The sequence below is a fragment of the Danio aesculapii genome, chromosome 1 (genome assembly GCF_903798145.1).
Source record: "Danio aesculapii chromosome 1, fDanAes4.1, whole genome shotgun sequence".
Lineage (NCBI taxonomy): Eukaryota > Metazoa > Chordata > Actinopteri > Cypriniformes > Danionidae > Danio > Danio aesculapii.
Genome location: NC_079435.1, coordinates 5,392,653 through 5,414,152, shown reverse-complemented (window position 1 = coordinate 5,414,152; position 21,500 = coordinate 5,392,653). Strand labels below are relative to the sequence as shown.

The following is a 21,500-nucleotide window of genomic DNA, read 5'->3' as shown; positions in this document are numbered from 1 at the left end:
TTATACCAAACGATGCATTGTACTATGATTGTGCAGCCAAGAGTTACGTTGTTGTTTGGGAAATGCACCCCTGTGCTGTTGTGTTGGCATTTCAGTTACTGCAAACTCCCCATGCTGCATCATTGGAAAAAAAAAAAATATTACAAATGTGTTAAATGTGTTTGTAGTTGTGTAAAATAATGTGTGTTTTCAAAATTTAAAGTTATTAGTTTTGTAAAGCAGAGTGTCTTTTGACTTAGTTGGTTACCTCAGGTTTAGGCTTATTAATTCGCATGTGATTCAAATGATGTGGGACACAGAAGATAGACTCAAGCTATTTTGCCATGCTTGAAGCTTAGAGGTGGAATATAATTAAAGTTAGTTTCTGTGTGCACAGGAGGAACCACAAACCATACCTGTGTCTGCCAGAAAACAGGAGTTGGTGTGCGGTTAACGGTTAAATGTTGGAACAGTTCACTTAAAGTAATCTTATTTGCACCAAATCATGGAAATGGTCCACATATGAGTTGGTCACATAGTGTTTTTATGCATTTAATCACTCACTTTTCTGACACACATACTCTAAATGACCCTCAATAAGCAGATCTAATTTCTTAGAGTTTCTTGAATTTTTTTTTTTTACCTGCAAGCACAGTTAATATTCAAATTATTTATAATGTTTAAAGTAGCTGACAATAATAACTATTCTTAAAAATAGGAATTAATCTGCCTTGTTTTTAAACTACGCAGTGCTGTGGCAGCTTAATTAGGTCTACTATAATATGCTGACATTTATTTTTCTGAGGTGAAAAAAGCTTGGCAACCACTGGCCTAAACCCTTGAGTACTGGAATCTACACTGTTGTGATGTCACAATTGCATTGCATTCATTGCATGTGTGAGATTGAGAGAGTGTATGGGTGTTTCCCAGTACTGAGTTGCGGCTGGAAGGGCATCTACTGTGTATAACATATGCCAGAGTAGTTGGTGGATCATTCTGCTGTGGCGACCCCTGATAAATCAGTAACTAAGAAAAATGAATGAATGATTAAATAATAAAAATAAAGCTGCAAGTAGCGAAAAAAGAGACCTCCCTGTGGCAATGATTTGCAATGAAAGGGTGGCGCTATGACTGTGACTCAATATCGGAACATAGATGTCTTCAGGAGAGGAATCTCAGTTTGTGAATTTTCAGGAAGATCAGACATTATGTGGCTGAGTTATAAGTACTTCCTCCTCAGTGGCGAAGCACTGAACTTTATCAGTCTGCCACGGACACGCCCTTTGACGAAAACTATGGATCATCACAATTTATCATCACAAAGGCCTTTGGATTATACTAACAGAACTTGGATTCAATCTGATAAAATTGCTTGTAGGAGTTTGTTACAGTGTAAAACATTTCATTTAATGTAGCCAGCAGGTGGCGCTATAACTGTAACTGGATATTGGCATGTAAACGTGTTCAGGTCAGGACTGATATCAAACACGTGAATTTTGAGGCAGATCGGATCATGCATGTCTGAGTTATAACAACTTCCTGTTTCGTGGTGAAACATCAAAGTTTGTGAGGTCACCACGGACACGCTCTTCCATGAAAACTCTGGATCTTCACAATTTAACATCGCCAAGGCCTTTAGATGACAAAAGCCAATTTTGGTGTCGATATGATAAAATCTCTAGGAGGAGTTTGTTAAAATACAATGCCTGGAAATGGCAAAACCTCCACTTTTTTGAAAAGGAATTGAAAATATCCCACTTCCTGTTCACGTTTGGATTTCGCTCCAAGACACTTTTTTGTAGGTTTTGGCATGTTTGATTTGTGTGTTAATTTTTATATGTGTGCGTGAAATGTAGCTTGGGGGCTACTCTGTCAAACGCACATAGGTGGCGCTGTCGAGCCATTTTGCCACACTCACTTCCAAAGCCCATATCAAACGTAAATCTACACCACTTTTGGCGTGTGTACAAAGTTTTGTGAGTTTTCGAGCACGTTTAGACCCTTAAAAATGCTATTCATTAGAAAAGGGAAATTTCCCGGGAAATTGTAAACATCACATCATGGTTTAAGGGGACAGTTGTAAAATTTCCCGGGAAATTGTATTGTATGAAGACATCACATCATGGTTTAAGGGGACAGTTGTAAAATTTATACACATGCACATCATGGTATGTAGGGTCAATTTTTCAAATGCCTAAAAAACTAATAAGGGGCTTTATTAGGAGTCATAAAACAACATAGTGGGTCTCAGAATTACAGGGTCACGGAAGTGTCCCTCTATACCATGGTGACCCTGTAATGCTGGTGAGTAACCTGGTCTTTTGACCCTGTAAACCATGTATACAAGAACACACACGCACGCACACACGCACACACGCACGCACACACACGCACTCGCACACCGCACACAAACAAAATCACTTGCACAAGCACACACAATGACTCAAACACACACAATCACACTCTAAGACATATACTGCATACACACACGCACACACACACACATAAAATGACTCACACAGACACACAAAATAACTCACTCAGACGTATTTACATGCACACACACACACACACACAAACACAAAAATCACTTGCAAAAGCACACACAATGACTCGCATAGACACACACACAAAGTCACTCTTAGAACATACACACACACACTCATTCACACACACAAATGCATACATACACACACACCATACAATCACTCTGTCACACAAATCAAGAAAGCTAAACAGACTCTCAAACACACACAATCACACACACACACACAGAGACAGACAGACATGCACGCAAAAACAGTTGAACACACACACACACCTTGAGCAGGTCGGCGAGGCGTGTGATGATGTCAGTGGTGATGGAGGGAATGTCGTTCACACACTGGCAGTACTCCAGAAACATGCGGATCAGCAGCAGCACCGTCCTGCAAAGCACACACACACACACACACACGTTTAAAGGTCACGAAGGGAAACTAAAGGGTGAAATAAAACTTGCAGCTGAAAGTGAAACTCACCCGACCACCGCATACTTCTGTCCGTCCACACACAGAAACTCAGTGGGCTTCCTGTCCTCGGACCCTGAGCCACACAACACACACTTCACCAAACTAACTCAAATGTTAATCAAATGTAACGTAATTAATTAAATATAAATATAATGATGTAATAAAGGAGGAGGGATGTGAGCAGCTACATAAAGCCATGATGCGACTATAAATCAACAGTACTCTTATTTTCGCTTACCATTATTATGAAGCAATTTATTAATACAGAAATGTAGAAATATGTTAACAAATGAACTTATTTAACTTTAAAACTCAATAATAAAAGGTAAGTATGCGATCAGCAGCAAAAAAATTTATCTGACTCCCCCTCTGCCCCCATTTTAAATGAAATAAATTTTAATTATTATTATTACTCTAAGTATTACTACTAGTTAAATTTGTATTATTACATATTATTTTCATTATTATATAATATATTTAATGTGAAATAAGTTTAAAAAATTAATTAAAATTAAGTAAAATTAATAATAAAATTAATAAATAAAATTATTATTATTATGGATATTATTAATATTATTACTAGTAATACTACTATTCAAATTTGCATTATTGTATTTCATATTATTATTATTATTATTATTATTATTATTATTATTATATACTAACTTTTATATATTTTTTTCATACAACTCAAATAAACATGCTAATCACATGCCTGAAAACATTTAAACCTGAAAATAATAATAAATTAATTTACTACAAAATTAAATGTGAAAAGACTTAATACCGCTTTTTATTATATATATTTAATTAATAAATTATGACAAGTTGTTTATTTGTTTACTTACACAGACATATAATTAAATGAGTAAATGATAAACGACTCCAATAATGAAGGTGTTTTACCGCTGCTGTGTTTGCGCTCAGGCAGAGAGATTCGTCCGTCAGCGATGGAGTCGACCAGATCCTGAAACTCAGCAGGAACCTCAGCCTGTTTCCAGCGCTCATTATCCAGCAGCAGACTGCGCACAAACACACACACACACACACACACACACACACACACACACACACACACACACACACATCAAACACTCATTCTGATGTCTATTGCTTCATTTACACCGAGTGGTTCAGTTCAGTACAGTTTGGTACAGCCTACAGTACAGATTACATATGGCAGAACATCAGCCGTAATGTTGCATAATGGGTGTTGCAAATATGCAAAGAAGAGTGAACAGACTTTCCTTGGAAGGGACTTGGTGCATTACCTGAGTTTGGTCTTGCGCTCCTCGTGGAATCTCTGTACGAAGCGGTTGGCCTGACTCTGCAGCGCCCCCCTCAGGCTGACACTGCGCCTGCCGCACAGCTCTTCAGTGTCTTTGACAAACGACTCCACCGCCTGACTCAAACACACAAACTCTGACGAGCTCAGGCGCTCCAGAGAGCCGTCCTGTAGAGCACACACACACACACAATCTGTATTATGCAGACTATTATGTAAAAGCAACTCTAAATGTAAAACATTGTGGCAAAAGGTGTGCAGAGGTGTGTGTGGTGACTGCAGTGAGGTGTTCACCTTGGCTCTGGTCATCAGCACTTTGACGCAGCGGTCGTGACTGACATCTGACGCCGCGTACAGCAGCTCCTGAACGTTATTGGCCACTCGACCCAACTCCAGATCAGATGGCATGACGTCCTCACTAGGACATCACACCAACACACACAAAATAAACTCATAGGTCATATATGAGGGAAAATAGTCTTATTTTTGCATGAAAAGAATGTTTTAGGGTTTTTAGTATTGTGATATAATATTACAACTGAGCAAATTCACTCCCAAATACCCGTCAATGGGCAAAAAAAGATTAATGCATTCATTAAAATTCACATTCATTCACATTAAAGTGAAGATCAGTACATTGTTGTTGTTTTACAACCAAGATTAAACTGCAAAAAAGCTTATACATGGTATTTATAATATATATATATAATGGTAATGAAATGTTTGCATTACACAACAAGCCTTAAGAATTTAAGATTAAATAGTGGCCAGACTTATTATACTTATTATACTGTTAATAAATATTTTAATGGGGTCTTCACACCAGACTTCATTCATGCATCTATTTATTTGCGCGTAAATAGATGCGTAAACATCGAGTTTACTCGCTTCATTCGTGCTTCAAATTCGCTTATCAATAGACGTGGATTTGTGTCATGTGCAGAGCTTCCGTCTGCCCGGTGACTCTAGCTTCATAGCTAAATGGCTAACATGGATTCTATTGAGAGAGTAGCTGTGCTTTATGTGCTTTAGGAAGGCTGAAAAACAGCGTAGATTCGTTCGGCGCCGTGCTGGAGTTGACTAGGCCATTTGAGAAGTGCACCCAGCTCTGAGAGTTCATCAACTCCTACAGAAACATCTGGATGATGGAGGCTTTCAGCGGTGCTTCTAACTGAGCCGAGCTCAGTTTGATGAGCTGTTGTCTGGTGTCAGCAGGAGGATTCCCCCCCCCATTAGGACACCAACAACCGGCACTACGTCACAATCCCTAGAGCAAGCTCCTGACTGGTTAACGTGTTGCGAAAGTCCGCTAAATTTCAGATCAAACACATTTAACACTCAATTTGCACCGTTTTATTCAGACGAATCGCACCGCCGGATGTCTATTTACATCTTTGCATTGACTTAACACTTGAATCCCTCGTGCCTGATGCTTCATTGGCTTTTGGTGTGAGCGCATCATTAGGCACCAATTCTGTCCTGATTCTATTCAAATCTATTCTATTTCTTTCTTTTGTTGAGAACAAAGTGAAGTTTCACAAACTAATTTCGAGAGGAGCACGTGATATGATCGACAACAGCTGGTCCTTATCATTAATCATTAGCTAGCCAATCGGATCACTCCAAAATAACTATAAATATCCTGACTAAACTTTAGTCCCTATCTTCCCTAACATTTTGGAAAACCCCCCCTCTATCCTTCCCTTCTCCCTCCTCCTCAATTCTAGGATCAGGCGACACGGCAGCTCAGTGGCTAGCGCTGCTGCCTCACAGCAGGAGGGTCAAAGGTTCAAGTTCTAATCGAGCCAGTCTGCACTCTCTGCGCGGAGTTTGCATGGGTTTTCCCCGGGTACTCCGATTTCCTCACAGTCTAAAAACATGTGACATAAGCGAATTGTAATCAGAGTCACAAGCATTTAACGCATACATAGTGAATCGATTCTTATAGAACCACCTTATTAACCAAAGTATAGGTAAAAAACGAACTGGGGGGCTCTCGAGAAATACTTGATCTCGTATCCCCCTCCTAATGCTCAGTGACCAGGCAGCAACCTTGGGCTCATCTATCTCCGAGCTCAGGGTTCTCTCCTGGAACAGCATGCCAAACCTGCTTTTATAGTTGAACTAATCTAAGTGTGAACTCTTGAATGAAGATATTCTGAAGAATTATTGAAACTGCTAGCCACTATTTTTTTTAACTTACTACAGATGTCAATGACTACCAGTTTCCTCCATTTTAACACAATTAAAGAAACTCATAAAGGTTTGGAACCACATCTTTAAAAACAATCATAATCTGACTGACTCCATACTGATGAATATAAACAGCATGTTTGTTAACTCACAGTGCAGCGGCGGCGGCCCCTACAGGCAGGCAGGAGGTAGTGTTGGAGTTGTGTTCCCTGCTGGAGGAGGATTCAGTGGTTGCGGAGGCCGAGTCGCTCCCGCAGGCGTCCGCACATGGCGTCTGTGCTCTGGCCTGTGTTTGTGCTGCTGTTGTAACGCTGCGCTGCTCTGCTTCATTCAGAGCGTCACTGATGAACAGACCCTCGTGAGTGAGGTATGCAAGCTCCGCCTCTCCTGGATGAAGGGCGGGGCCTCCTGACTCCTCCTCCTCATCTTCATTGGCTCTGCTGTCTGTATGATTGGAGGCTGTTGTATTGTCTGCTAGTCGACTCCTCTGGCTGCTGTCCAGCACTTCCAGCACTACATTACGGATGACACTGAGTGTCGCCTAATATAAACACAATGCGTTAGACTATGCATTATAAACAATGACGACGACTGCATTACTGAGACATCTACACATATTTCCATGGTAACGCTATTTTTTTTTAAATTACTTGTTTTGTTGTTGTTATAAACTAAAATTATTAATATAGTCTTAAAGTTCCTGTGAAGGCAATTGACATACATTTTTTATTTAACGTTTGATGTAATCTCAACTGAAACATGAGAGGTTGGGACAGAGTAGCTCCTCACCTTTAAAAAAACAGTCAATAGTGTTTCGTTTTAATCACAGCTCTGCCAGTGAGAGTGGTCGAGCTCAAGCGCATCAAATGAAAAGCAAATGAAAAGAAGGGGGCGGGGCATGTCAGACACTAGAGAGCATTTGATTGGACAAGATTTGATGAGAAACTGAAGTATGAGGTGATGTCAAAAAAAGTCATTGATTATTTAGGTGGAAGTGACAAACTGCAAGATTTAGATGTTTATATCATGTTGATACACAATCGCTTATAGACAACCTTTAAACTAACATCTAAAATACTTTAACTGACCGTTAAATGAAAAATCGAAGTAAATATAAATACTTAATTTAATGAAAATTCGAAATGTTTTCTCTGTAAAAAACTGAAATGTTTTATAAACAAATAATAAGAAAAAAATGACACAATAAATGTACAGTGCAACTACTATGACTGAAAAAATATAAATCTTAAAAATATAAAATTATGAAAAAAAAACATTTAAAAATATGAAATATATGACTCAAACATCTGAAAACATCAAAATATAAAAAAATATAAAATATAAATATTAGACACTGATCTTAAACTAAAACTGAAAAATTCTGCAGATGTAAATTAAAGAAAGTTACGAATGAAGCACTGAATTTCCTCAAAATGTGATAAATAGTTGATATTAAAGATAAATATTATGTAAAAATAGACTAATAAAAAACATAAGTGTCTAAGTGTGTTCTGTGTTTGCTTTATAAGACGGACTTACCTTGATCCTTTTGAGGAACAAGATAAAGTGTTCAAATATATCCAGCAGCAGATCAAACCAATGATGAAACGCCATCAAGCGCATCTGTTCATGAATCCTGCAACACACACACACACACACACACACACACACACACACACACACAAAGTTAATGTGTATTTTGAAGAATTGCATAAACAAATCTAGTATTACATTTGAACATATAGATTAAAAACAAAATATTTGACATATTTTTTAGGAGCCTGGAATATATTTCTGGACCCTTTATGAAGCCTGTGCCCACATAATTTGATTTCTGTTTTAATCTTGCACCATGAACTGGATTTGATGATGTACGTTTCTATATTTGTATGCTTTGATGCTAATTAAAGCTGAATATTTCTTTTGTTAATCTTGCTGATTTTCAAACGATAAGTGAAAAATAAAATATATTAAAAAAACATCACATTTGGAAAAAAAAAAACTTTATTCACTAAAAGCTTATTAATGTGACATTTGTTGAACAAACTCTGATGTAGTGAACATTATTCTGAAAAGCGATCATATACAAAAACTGTAAGCTTACTGATCTGCTGTCATTATGTGGGCGGAGTAATACACAAGAGTGAAGAGGCTGTACAAGTTCTGATATTGCAGAATATCACACGGCTATCAGCCAATCGAGCCAGGATGTCGAGAATCAGACAAAACTGTTGTCTTCTGGTGAAAGTTTTATTTCTTTTATTTTGGCTAGAATAAAAGCAGTTTTAAATTTTTTTTAAACATCATTTTAAGACCAAAATTATATATATATATATATATATATATATATATATATATATATATATATATTGTAGCGGCTTCCAATTGCCGCTATTGTTGGTAGAGTGAGCAAGTTTCTAACGCGTAAAGTCAGAGTCCATAGGCAAAATAGATGCAAATAAAAACGTCTTTATTTTCCAATCAACAGAATTACTTTATCACTTTTCCTTAATCTATATGCACACTTTTCTGTTACCTTAAGTTGAGTTGAGTTACTTCACGTCACGTTAAGTTACGGTCAAAAACTGTGTGCTTCCTACCAACGCTCTCTTCCATGCAGTGAAGCTACAGTTATATAGTCTGGTACTGACACCTTGTGGCCAATCGCCAATTTACAATATATGGCTCCTACATACATACATACATATATACATATATATACATATATACATATACATACACATATACATATATATATATATATACATACATATATATATATATATATATATACATACATACATACATATATATATACATATACATACATACACATACATACATACACATACATACATACACATACATACATACATGCATACATATATATATACACACACACACGCACGCACACACGCACGCACGCACGCACGCACAATTATACCCATGTGACTCCATTATGCTTGCTTTGTTTACTGTTAGTTGCTAGGTTACCAATACTATAGTGAGCTCCTCTAACAGCTTTAGTCAGGGTTTCTGCAGGCTTAATCAAGTCCAATTTAAGACTTAAGACCCTTTTAAGACCAGCATAAACTAAATTTTAGACTTTTACATGATTAAACACTAATGATTATTTCTAATGGACAAAACAAAAACAAAAAAAACTAAAGTAATTATTTCTTAGCGACATATTTTAATGTGCCAAAACAAGAAAACACTTGTTGTGTATACACTTTTCAACATAATATTTCTTTTTTTTTTAAATGACAAGTTTGACATTGTTAAAAGTATATTAATTATGGACACAATAACATAAATAATAAAAAATTTACATTTGTTGGCTTTTGGACCAAATTGATTGAGCATAAAGTATCATATAAATGTTTTGTCGCCCTGTTATTATGATGAGGAATTGTGTAACTGATTTTAAGTTTTCTTTCCCTGATTAGGGAATTTAATTTGGAAAAAATTCCTGCAATAAATGTCGAACAGCTATTGTAAACTGCATCTCCTTGTTATAAAAAACAATTTTAAAAAAAAAGGAGTTACTGAGATGGATTGTTGGTGACTGGATGGATGCGCTTCGGCCCGATTGGGTAGCTTTACTTGGACAGAGGAAAACAAAGCCCTGTTTAAAATAATTTAAGATCAACAAGATAATATTTCAGGGCGGCGCAGTGGCTCAGTGGTTAGCACTGTTGCCTTACAGCAAGAAGGTCGCTGGTTTGAGTCCAGGCTGGGTCAGTTGGTATTTCTGTGTGGAGTTTGCATGTTCTCCTTGTGTAGTGGGTTTCCTCCGGGTGCTCCGGTTTCCCCCACAGTCCAAAGACATGCGGTATAGGGGAATTGAATAAACTAAATTGGCCGTAACGTATGTGTGTGAGTGTGAATGAGTGTGTAGGGGTGTTTACAAGTGCTGGGTTGCAGCAGGAAGAGCATCCGCTGCATTAAAAAAAATGCTGGAATAGTTGGCGGTTTAGTTGGCGGTTCATTCTGCTGTGGCGACTCCCGATGAATAAAGGGACGAAGCCAAAGCAATATAATTGAATGTAGATAATATATCAGTGAATTTAAGACTTTACGGCCTAAAATTTAGTTTTTCGAAATTTAAGACATTAAGAATATTTAAGGGGAGCCTGATTATTGGAAACAAAGCTCATTTGTTGTTATTTATTTTTTGCAAACTCTAAAAAGATCATATTAAGATGGAAACCGGGCTTGTGCTTATTATAGATATGTGAGATTTACTGAGATTTATAGTGATGTGAACTCACCTGACAGTGTCTGCATCGACCTCGCTGACCTGAGAGAGGGACTTCACAACACACTGCAGGGAGAAAATGGGAAATGATCCTCAAACATTCCCTCCTGGCTTCATCTTACACTCTTTTTAACTCGTGTACTAATCGATTTACCTGCCGGACCACGTTTTTAGCTGCGCGGATCATCTCTTCACTGTAGATGTCCAGGAAATCCAGCTTCCTCTGCCGCAACAGCCCAAACACCAGAGATTGCAAACGATCCTGGAATAAAACACACACACACAAAGGTCATATTTACACACATTTCTGGATATCACATAAAAACAACGGATAAATATGCATGTAAAATATTAAATTGCGCATAAGTATAATAAGTTCTTGATTTTAATGCAGTAAGATGTCAATAAATTACAGTGAAATATTCATTGCATAATTTCTCATTACATTTTTATGCACAAATATGCATGTTGTTATTTATCTAAAGGCTCTGTTTCCATCCACCTATTTTCATGTGCATTTTGGATAATCAAACAAAAACATGCTTGATAGAAACAGATGCACATACAGTGGGAAAAATAGGTATTGAACACATCATGCTTTTTCCCGGAAATAATAATTCTAAAGGAGCTGTTGACATGGAGTTCAACCAGATTTTGGTAAAAACCCAAACATCAACAATCTGAAAAATGAGTTGTGTGTAGTAACAATGAAATGACATGAGAAAGTGCTGAACAACTGAAACGTATTTAATACTTGATATAAAAGGCTTTTTTGGTGCTGCAGCTTAAAGACGTCATTTGATTTTATTACACAGAAATTAAGTTGTAATTAGATTTGTTTTCTTTGTATATATGGATTAGTTTGGTTGTCACCAACATCCGGGGAAAATTTCAAGTCAACGGCACCTTAAGTTTTCTGAGAAAAGTGACGTGTTCAATACTTATTTCCCCACTGAAAACACACACAAAAAAAAGTTTGCACATATCGGAGTAGGATAAACGTTTCCAGCAGTTTAAATAAAAGCGATGGTGTTGGACTGATGAAAATAGAGTCTTATTCCCAAATTATTTGTCTGATTTTCCAATTTCAGCTACATTTTAACCTTTGAATGGAAACACCATTACTACAGGAGCAAATTTAGAAGCAAATTCATTTCACGCTAATGAGATTTTCTTGATTTGATTTCTGATTCGAATAAATCTAAACATGCAAAATTGTGCATCATTTTTCCAACAATAAGTTATTAAGCTACAATAAATGAACAAATAATTCCTTTACGTGTAAAAAAAAAACCTAGTGTCAAGCCAACTTTTACTATTGACAACATGCTTGTTCTAGGAATTCACCAGCTTTTTTGGACCCAAAATGTTCGTCCTTCTCAAATCTATTGATGCAATTTTTTAGATTTTTCAAATTCAAGCTACATTTAAACCTTTGGAGGGAAACACCGTTATTAGAGCATCAACTTTAGAATCACATCACAAACAAGTTAACATTGCTAATGAGATTTTCTTAATTTGATTTCTGATTCGAATAAATCTGATCATGCAACATTGCGCATAAAGAATCATATAAGAGGGATATTTTAATAGATGATGGATGAACATATAATAATTAAATTACTTGATGCACAAGAAAATCTTGTCTCTTTTATTAAATGACAGTTTGCACCATTTTTCCATTAAATCTCAGTTTTTTTTGGACACAAACATTCAAACTGGCACGTCATGATTTTGTCAAGTTCAGTGCAATCCTGGATTAACATCTATGTTGATCCTGGAACATCATTTGGAAAATGTAATCCAGTACCTATTCCCTACCCCTAAACCCAACCATAACTGTAAATTATTCCCAAAATCAGACAGGAATAATAGTTGGGTAACACTCAAGTAGAAGTGTATAATCATAACATAAGCCTAAGCTTAACATAAACTGTAAACTTATCCCTTAATTCTGATTGACTGATTGAAATCACCATAGATGTTACTCCAGGAACATGTCCAACTTGGTGAAATCAGGTTGGCGTTCCAACCATCCCAAATTTTGAATTATATTTTCCCAATTCATGCTAAATGTTGACCTTTATCCAGAAGCACGCGCTCACGTGCTCAAACTTTTGCATTTCCAACTTGAAATTTGCATCACAAGCAGATGAATTACACTCTGCAGGCTGATTTGATTTCGGATAAGCCTGATTTGGTCCCGTGTGGTTTTGTAGTTTCATTCAGGTTGCAAAAGCTATCGGCGGCGTGGGACTCAGACTTACGAGACCAACCTTTCCAGACACCGCAGGTTGCTTTGTTATCTGTATGAGAAGATCCCACAAAGAAAAACCTCAAACCAACACAAACATGACCTGATTCTCACACACACACACACACACACACACACTCACACACACACGCACAGGGAGTATAGAGAACATTGTTGTGGTCTGTCTGTGGGTGACATGATGATATTGAAACAACATCATAAGCTCATCAATGAAATTCAGTGGCAGATTCTGCTCAATATGATAGATTTGCATATCATATTATTTTGTGTAACATATTGTTCATTCATTTTCTTGTCGGCTTAGTCCCTTTATTAATCAGGGGTCGCCACAGCGGAATGAACCGCCAACTTATCCAGCATATGCTTTAAGCAGCGGATGCCCTTCCAGCTGCAACCCATCACTGGGAAACATCATACAATTTAGCTTACCTAATTCACCTATAGCGTATGTCTTTGGACTTGTGGGGGAAACTGGAGCACCCGGAGGAAACCCACGCCATTGTTTCATATTGTGTAAAATATTATTTATTTTTCATTACTGTTAAAAAGTTGGTTGTATGATTCATTTTAAAAACAAAATGGATCAAAAGTGACAGTATACAAAGTATAACATGTTACAAACACTCTTTTTTCAAATAAGATGTTGTTTATGTGACATTTCTGTTGAAAAAAATCCTAAAAAAATGCTGGTTTCCAGAAAGTTCGGAAGTGGCAAAACTGTTTTTAACACATCATCATCATATAATCATCACATTATAATGATTTCTGATGGATTCGATTATGTTATGCTGCTATATTTTTGTTATTTGGCTAAAGATTCATTTAATTAGCTTTTTTAATTCAGATTAAAAATAAATTATTGCAATAATGCGATTAATGGTCTGTTCTGGCTCCCAAACAGAAACCTAAAGCCTGTTTTACACCGCAAGCGTTTTTTTCGGCGTCCATGTTAACAGATTAGAGCTTTCATACTGCATCACCGCGAGGTGTGATCATCGCTGAAGCAGCAGTGCTGTGAGAGTTTTGGCACTGGGTCTATTTTTGCAGCGCTGCTCAGGCTCAATTAAAGGGACAGTGCATTGATAATGGCCAAAACACATTGAATAACAATAAAAAGTAGCAATTTTACCCATTAAATGCATTAATAAGATCCACTGATTTTTATATATTTAATCAAATGAACTTAAACGATTAAATCGGCAACAAATATATATTTAAAACAATTTTAGTATTAGTTTTGCTTGAGTTGCACACTAGTTTGATCATGTATAAATATCATAATAACTACATGGCAAAAATAATATTATAACCTGGCCTACATCATGCTGACAATCAAAAACAAAATGACATGATATCACAGGCGATTGTCCTCTGACCGCGTGCACCTGAAAAGACATGAATGACACTCCTCAGCGCGTGGGAAGCAGACAGTTCTTTATGATCTCTATAATTTGTAAAATAAAGACTTGCAGGTTAAGGAAACAGCATAGGAGGAAGTTGCTATGGGCCTTGGTGCAGATGAAAAGTAAAAAACTGTGTATTTATAGATAGACAGGTAACTAGATAGAATAGACAGATAGAGCTGTGCAGAGCTGCGTGCTGCTTCTGCTCTCCATACGCACTGCGCACGCACTGCTCATGCTCTGCTTGAGCTTGCCGTGTGAAACAGGCGTAATGTGTGCCTAAATATGAACATATAGTGTATATAAAATTATTGTAAATATATATGAACATTTGTGTGCGTATTAGTATTTCTAATATTTGTATTTGATATATTTTGAAAAACATGTTGAATATATGTGCATGTATGATATATTGTTTATATATGAGAAATCTAAACTATTCCAAATATGTGATTTGCATATATTGCCATATATCAGATTTCAATATAAGTGCTTTATGCTTTTTAATTATTAAAGGATTTGTGCAATTTATCCAGATTAACTGATCTGTTTGTGTATAATCACTTTGCACCTTTAAATATTAAAGTAATGTATTGCATTCTGTAGCTAGATGTTAGAAACTAGTCACAACAAACTGGCCTAAAATACAAAAGTGGCAAAGTGGCAACAGTTATTAGTAGAGAGAAGCAGTACAAAAGCAATGTCTCTCTCTCGCTCTCTCTCTCTGTATTTTATTTTTGTCTCCCCCTTGTGGCTGTTAAGAGCTACAGCAATTTAAGTTGTCTTGAACAAACACGCTTAGATTAAACAACGAGTTATTTAAAGGGGATCTATTATGCTGCTTTATACAAGATGTAAAAGAAGTCTCTGATGTCTCTAGAGTGTGTGTGTATGTGTGTGTGTGAAGGTTCAGCTCAAAATACCACACAGATAATGATTTATAAGTCTCTGAAACTGACCCTTTTAGGCTTTGATCCTAATTGTAGCGTTTTGGTGACTGTCGCTTTAAATTCAAATGAGACTGTGCTCTTTTCAAAAGAGGGCGGAGCTACAAATGCCTGTGTGTCAGCATAGTGGCAGATTCAAAAACAAGATTAACGTCCTATGCTAATGAGGGAGAGATGGTCACTTCTGGGCGGAGCTTTCCCCCTCTGATGACACATACAAAGAGAGAAAGTGTTTCTGCAGACTATTTTTATCAAGAGTGATTATAACAAATAAGATTAATTAATTTCTACCTTTAAGCAGGACACACACCAGATGCGCTGCTCGGCACTGCTACAAGGTGCCCACATGACAGTTGGAGGTATCGCACACCAGACGCGCACATTCGCATGCTATTTAAAATGAAACTACTCAGATGGCGCTCTGTGGCGTGGCAGAAATATGAACAGTGTCCTGAGTCGTGGCTGGGCGCTGCGGACAGCCGCCGACTTGCGGTGCTAGTGTATGTACCTTGACAGAAACCTATGTTTAGAATTCTGAAATGCATGGTGTGTGACCCCCTTTAGAAGCTGGTTATATTCTCAGACTGTAGCTACACAACTGTGCTTAAAACCATTATAGAAGTGTTTTTTACCTAATAGGTCCCCTTTAGTAAACCGCATTAGGCCTAGTGGACTCTTATTTCATTAAGATGATAGAGAATCATGTGTGAATGCTGTCTGACCTTCTCCAGCACCTGACTGTCCTCCTCTAAGGGTCGGCTGAGGTCACTCTGAGCGTACGTGGAGAAATCCGCCACCATCATCTTATCAATCAGCCTCTCCATCTCACACAGCTGAGATCCCAGATGCCTGCAGACACACACACATGCTTTAATAAAATGACGAATATTGGGCAACATAATGAACATGGCACTGATAAAAAAAAAAATTATAGGTTAATAAACGGGTCATGTTTAAATAAACAAACAAAACATACACGCATATATATATATATATATATATATATATATATATATATATATATATATATATATATATATATATATACACACATTTATATATATATATATATACACATATATATATATATATATATATATATATTTATACACACATATATATATATATATATATATATATATATATATATATATATATATATATATATATATATATATATATATATATATAATAAAAAAACAAAGATGAATGTTAGCCTATATTGTCCATTGCGTCTATATAAAATTGTGCAAGATCCTTAATACATACTGTCACAGTGGTATATTGTATATTGGCCATAGACTGTAAAGTTTTTCTTTCGCTACAGAAACGTGAGCACTTTTGCAGCGCAGCATTGCTGTAACTCAGAGTATTCCCGCTGTACTTTTAAGACTGATTTATACTTTCGCCTGGCTCTGCAGTGTGAGCATACCTGTCAACATTAAGGGAAAATAAGGGATAACGGTCTAACAGTAATGCACTGAACTGACTGTGGATTGCATAGCAGGGGCAATGGCGCCTGTAATGGAAAGGAAGTGAATCCCACCGTTTATATATTTATTTATTTAAAGTGTTTTCATGCCTAAATAAAATAAAAGCACAGAATAGATTCACATTTAAGAGCAAGGAGCGTCCCCTGGTGGCTCGGCAGTATTTGTTGTGCATAAGGAGGATCGGCTCTTTAATGTTTATTGCCATCCTTTATAGAGAGATTAAAAATATGGGAGAATAATACGGGAAAATATCTTTACGGGATGATAGCGGGATAGAACTGTAATATACTGTACATTTCTTTTATACAATAAAAGTAAAAAAAGAATTGACTTTTAATTCACCTGAAGCTGTGAATGCCCTGCAGTTCCTGCTGCAGCACTTCTTTGGTGGTGGCGATGAGCTCTAGCGCCCCCACGAACTCTGACGTGGAAAGTAGCAGCTGCACGGTGGGCTGCGTCTGGTGCACGGCCGCCATCAGCTTCAGCTTGTTGTGCAGTTTGATGCAGTTGTTGCGCGTCAGAGCGTCGCGCAGCACCCGCAGCGGCCCGCGGCACATCACCCGGTCGATGGCAGCGGTTCGGGCACGGAGTTTGGCCACGGCGTCCGCGGTCTCGCGCAGCCGGTCTTGCAGCTCGTGCTGAGATGACATGGCGTGGAAAAAGGCCTCGGAGCGAAGAGAGATCTGACGAGCGATGCTCACCTCCACCACGTCCAGATAATGACTCAACTACACACACACACACATACACACAGTACACAGCTAATGAATGGAAAATGAATGGTGCAGTATGTAGGACTGACACCTAGTGGGTGTAATAGATATCGCAGTCTAAATTCAAAATAAAGGTTTGATTGGTTTGGCAGATTTAACAGTCTGTGGGAGTTTAAATTTGTCGCTTTCTCCCTCTCCATGTCTGTCATTCACTCTTTGTCTTGCCCTATCTCCTTTTGTTTTAGTATTTTTCCTTCTCAGGTACCTGCTGAATGGATAATGAGCCCGTCACTCCTCGTTAGGGTGTTTCCTTGTGGACCAATCAGGCTTCGTTCCGCGGACTTTAAATTTGACCGGCACGCCTTGATTGTTCAGTGCTGTGTGTGTGGGTTTGTTATGTACGCTCATTTCTGTTTCTGTATTATGATTTGTTCCGTGTCTCTGAACTAATCCAAAACAACTGTAAAGTCAATATGGTTTAACAGTTTATCATTTATTTACATTTAGCAGACGCTTTTATCCAAAGCAACTTACAAATGAGGACAAGGAAGCAATTTACACAACTATAAGAGCAGCAGTGAATAAGTGCTATAGACAAGTTTCAGGTGTGTAATGTCTAAGAAGCAAAGCATTAGTAATGTAAATTTTTTTTGAGAGAGAGTACAGTTAGTGGTATAGCCAGAGAGGCAGTTAAGATTAGGAAGGAAAGTGGAGACATCTTTTTTGGGGAAAAAGGAATAGGTTAACAAGTTGCACGACAGACATTTTGCCTGTAGTTGAATGAGTGTTCAGAAACATTAGGTAAGTGAATGAGCGCCGCTTTTTGTATTTTTGCTTATTATTTTAGGGAGCGTACTTTACTGGCGTCACATATGCTGAAGATTTCGATTTCTTTTTACACATTTCTATTTTCTTTAGTAAGTTTAGAGGGGATCTTGTGTTCTAGTTTAGGTGGCTGTTGGTTTTGTTTAGGTCTGTGCTTTGGCACCACTCTAATTCTTTTCCCCCCGTAACTTGTGTCTTGATTATATTTCTGTGATTGCTTCTATTTATTTTCAAATGCACTGAACAAAGGTCATACATGCTCTTTTGTTGGCTTTATTATTTTTCCTTATAGAGGAATAAAACGAATTAAGCGCTAAGATCGTCCATCCTTGTTTATTTCCATCTGTTTTCTTCAGTAATAATATAATATTCTAAATGTTACGTTTTCTCTCACTGGACACCTTTTTGAATCGTAACAGAAGAGCTGTAGAGCGTACACACTTCTCAATACATTATTTTATTTATTCTATTTTTTCTTGTGCTTTCTTGAAGATATTGTACTATGCTGTGTGCGACATTCTGTGTATTGTAAATTGGCCTTTTTATGCTCTAGTTAAAAACGTTTTTTTAACTTGGCCTCTTTGACGACGCGCACACAGGTTGCCAGATTGATGACACAAAATAACTTTAGCATTATTGTTCACTTAGCATGTTTCTTAAATATCTGCAAACATATGATGATATTTTTATGCTTTAGAAAGAACCAAAAACATACAAACAGCACTTTAGGACATGTTTAAAGTTATTTAAGCCACAGAACACATAATTTCAGTGCAACCTAAGGCCGTGATTTAAATTTATTTTTATAATATTGAAAAAAAATAATTACTTTTGATAAAAACTGTACCATTTTTAGAGGACTCACAGTTAAAAACCTAATTCACATTTAAAGTCTAAGCTTTTTGTCAAAAAAAGGCATTAAATAAACAAAAACAAAATACAAAAGAAAACCTTAATATAACAAAACTAAAAATTTATATCTAAAAAATGAAAATAAATTATGCGACAATATTAAAGAATTTAACTACTAATTACTAAAAAAAGTTAAATAAACAAAAAGTCAAATAATTGATGATGATGATGATGATGATGATGATCAGTTACGTTGCCAGATAATCAGAGATTGGCACCTTTTCCTGTAGTAACCGTGATGAAGCAACATCTCTGCTATTCTTTCCCCCAGCGACGCTGAAGTGAGACCACGGCAACACGGCATTAAAGGTGGCGGGATCATTCAGCACAAACTCCGGCTTCATGAAGATCTGAGCGAGAAAATGAACAAGCAGAGAAACATCTTACCGACCAACTCATGCATCCTCAGTTAATAAATAATACATTTATTTTAGAACACATACAGTTGAAGACGAGATTATTAGTCCTGCTGTGAAACTTTCTATTAATTTTTTTTCCCAAATGCTGTTTAATTAAGTATTTCCAACAAATCTTTACACATAACAACTCATTTCCTTTGTGTTCAGCATTGTGAGAATACATGTTTTCCTAGGTATTTTGCAAGATACTAACATTCAGATTAAAGTGCAATTCAAGAGTTCACACTTAGCTGAGGATTGATTATAAAGCTTGTTTGGCATGCTGTCCCGGGAGAGGGCCCTGAGCTCATACGATCCTCGAGCTCGGGGCTCCATCCCATTTGCAGGGCGAGCGGGGAGTTTGAGCTCAGGTAGATCTTGAGAACTCCCCTCCTCATTTACGGTTAATGGCAAATTAGAGATTGCTATGGAGAGATCCACTGCTGACTAAGAGCTCATCTGTGGTGCTAATTTGGCTTGGTCAATTTACCTATATCGCATGTTTTTAGACTGTGGGAGGAAAATGGAGAACCCGGGGGGAAACCCACTTGAGCACAGGGAGAACATGTAAACTCTGCACAGAAACGTCAACTAGCCTGATAAAGACCAATGACATTCTTCTGTGAGGCAACAGTGCTAACCACTGGACCACCGTGCCGCTCTATCTAGGAAAAGGGAGGAGGAGTTGGGGTGGGAGGGGGCTCTTCAAGCGAAGAAACTCTGGTTAGAGTTAGAAATCATCCAATTGGTGGATCATGTGTTAGCTAATGTGGGACTTCACTTATATAATAGACTTCACTTATATAAAGTTAACTAGGCAAGCTAGAGTATTAAGGCAAGTCATTGGACGACAGTGGCTTGTTCTGTAGCCGATCGAAAAGAATAATATCTTGAGGGGGGTAATAATATTGACCACAGCAGTTTTTACACTTTTTAACAACATATTTTTTGTTTATTCCAGCCAAACTGAAAGACATAAGACTTTCTCGAAAAGAAAAATATGATAGGAAATACTGTGAATCCCATCACTTGGGAAATATTAGAAAAACAAAATACAAATTTCATAGGAAAGCAAAAAACGTTGATTTATACTTCTGAATTAGGGCTGCAAAATATATGGTTTCAGCATTGATATCGCAATATGCGCATTTGCAATAGTCACAACGCAAGATATGCAATGTTAAGTCCGGATTATAGTTGACCAGGAGTTAGAGAACTGTATCTAATTAATGTCTTTATACAGAATTTACATGATTTATGCAACAAAAAAAAGTTTTTGTCTTTGTTTCTAGTCCAAATCTCTACATTTCAAAGTGAAAACAAGATTATTTCACTTACGCACTGGCAGATAATTGTGCTTGTTTTAAGGGAAAACTCTTAATTTTGGCTTATTTTATCTGAATTTTAAAATAAAACTATATTTTTTACCTGGTCTAAGAATTTGGGTTTAGATATATATGATATATTTAGATATAAAAAACCTTTTTGCATTGTGATTATTCGATTTCTGGACCTGAAAACTGTTAAAACCGTCAAATATTGCTATTCAACCATCTTGTGAAACTGTATTTATATTGCAATATATAAATCACAGAAAAATAGAATAACGCAATATCAGTTTTTTCCAATATCGTGCAGCCCTGATCTGAAGGTAACGTGATTATCTTCATTCTCACCTTGGGCACCTGCTCCAGTTCAGCTCGGGCTTTTTCTACCAAAACACACACATAATAAATCACTTTATATGCAGAAATGTAACATTCTCCACACATGGCGACACACTGATTTAATATGTGCTGGAAGTC

The 21,500-nt window shown here is 37.0% G+C and overlaps 1 protein-coding gene across 1 annotated transcript in view; it reads right to left on the bottom strand.

Annotated features, from left to right (window-relative positions):
- vps54 (VPS54 subunit of GARP complex) overlaps positions 1–21,500 on the bottom strand; it is a 54,351-nt gene that overhangs the window by 19,486 nt on the left and 13,365 nt on the right. The window contains exons 5-17 of the mRNA XM_056456308.1: positions 21,372–21,406; positions 19,516–19,647; positions 17,190–17,575; positions 16,077–16,203; positions 10,884–10,991; positions 10,743–10,795; positions 8,008–8,104; positions 6,621–7,009; positions 4,570–4,693; positions 4,262–4,443; positions 3,897–4,012; positions 3,000–3,063; positions 2,801–2,906 (exon numbers count right to left, since the gene is read on the bottom strand). Coding sequence (XP_056312283.1) covers positions 2,801–2,906; positions 3,000–3,063; positions 3,897–4,012; positions 4,262–4,443; positions 4,570–4,693; positions 6,621–7,009; positions 8,008–8,104; positions 10,743–10,795; positions 10,884–10,991; positions 16,077–16,203; positions 17,190–17,575; positions 19,516–19,647; positions 21,372–21,406 — 1,919 coding nt within the window. The remainder of the gene's footprint in view (positions 1–2,800; positions 2,907–2,999; positions 3,064–3,896; positions 4,013–4,261; positions 4,444–4,569; positions 4,694–6,620; positions 7,010–8,007; positions 8,105–10,742; positions 10,796–10,883; positions 10,992–16,076; positions 16,204–17,189; positions 17,576–19,515; positions 19,648–21,371; positions 21,407–21,500) is intronic.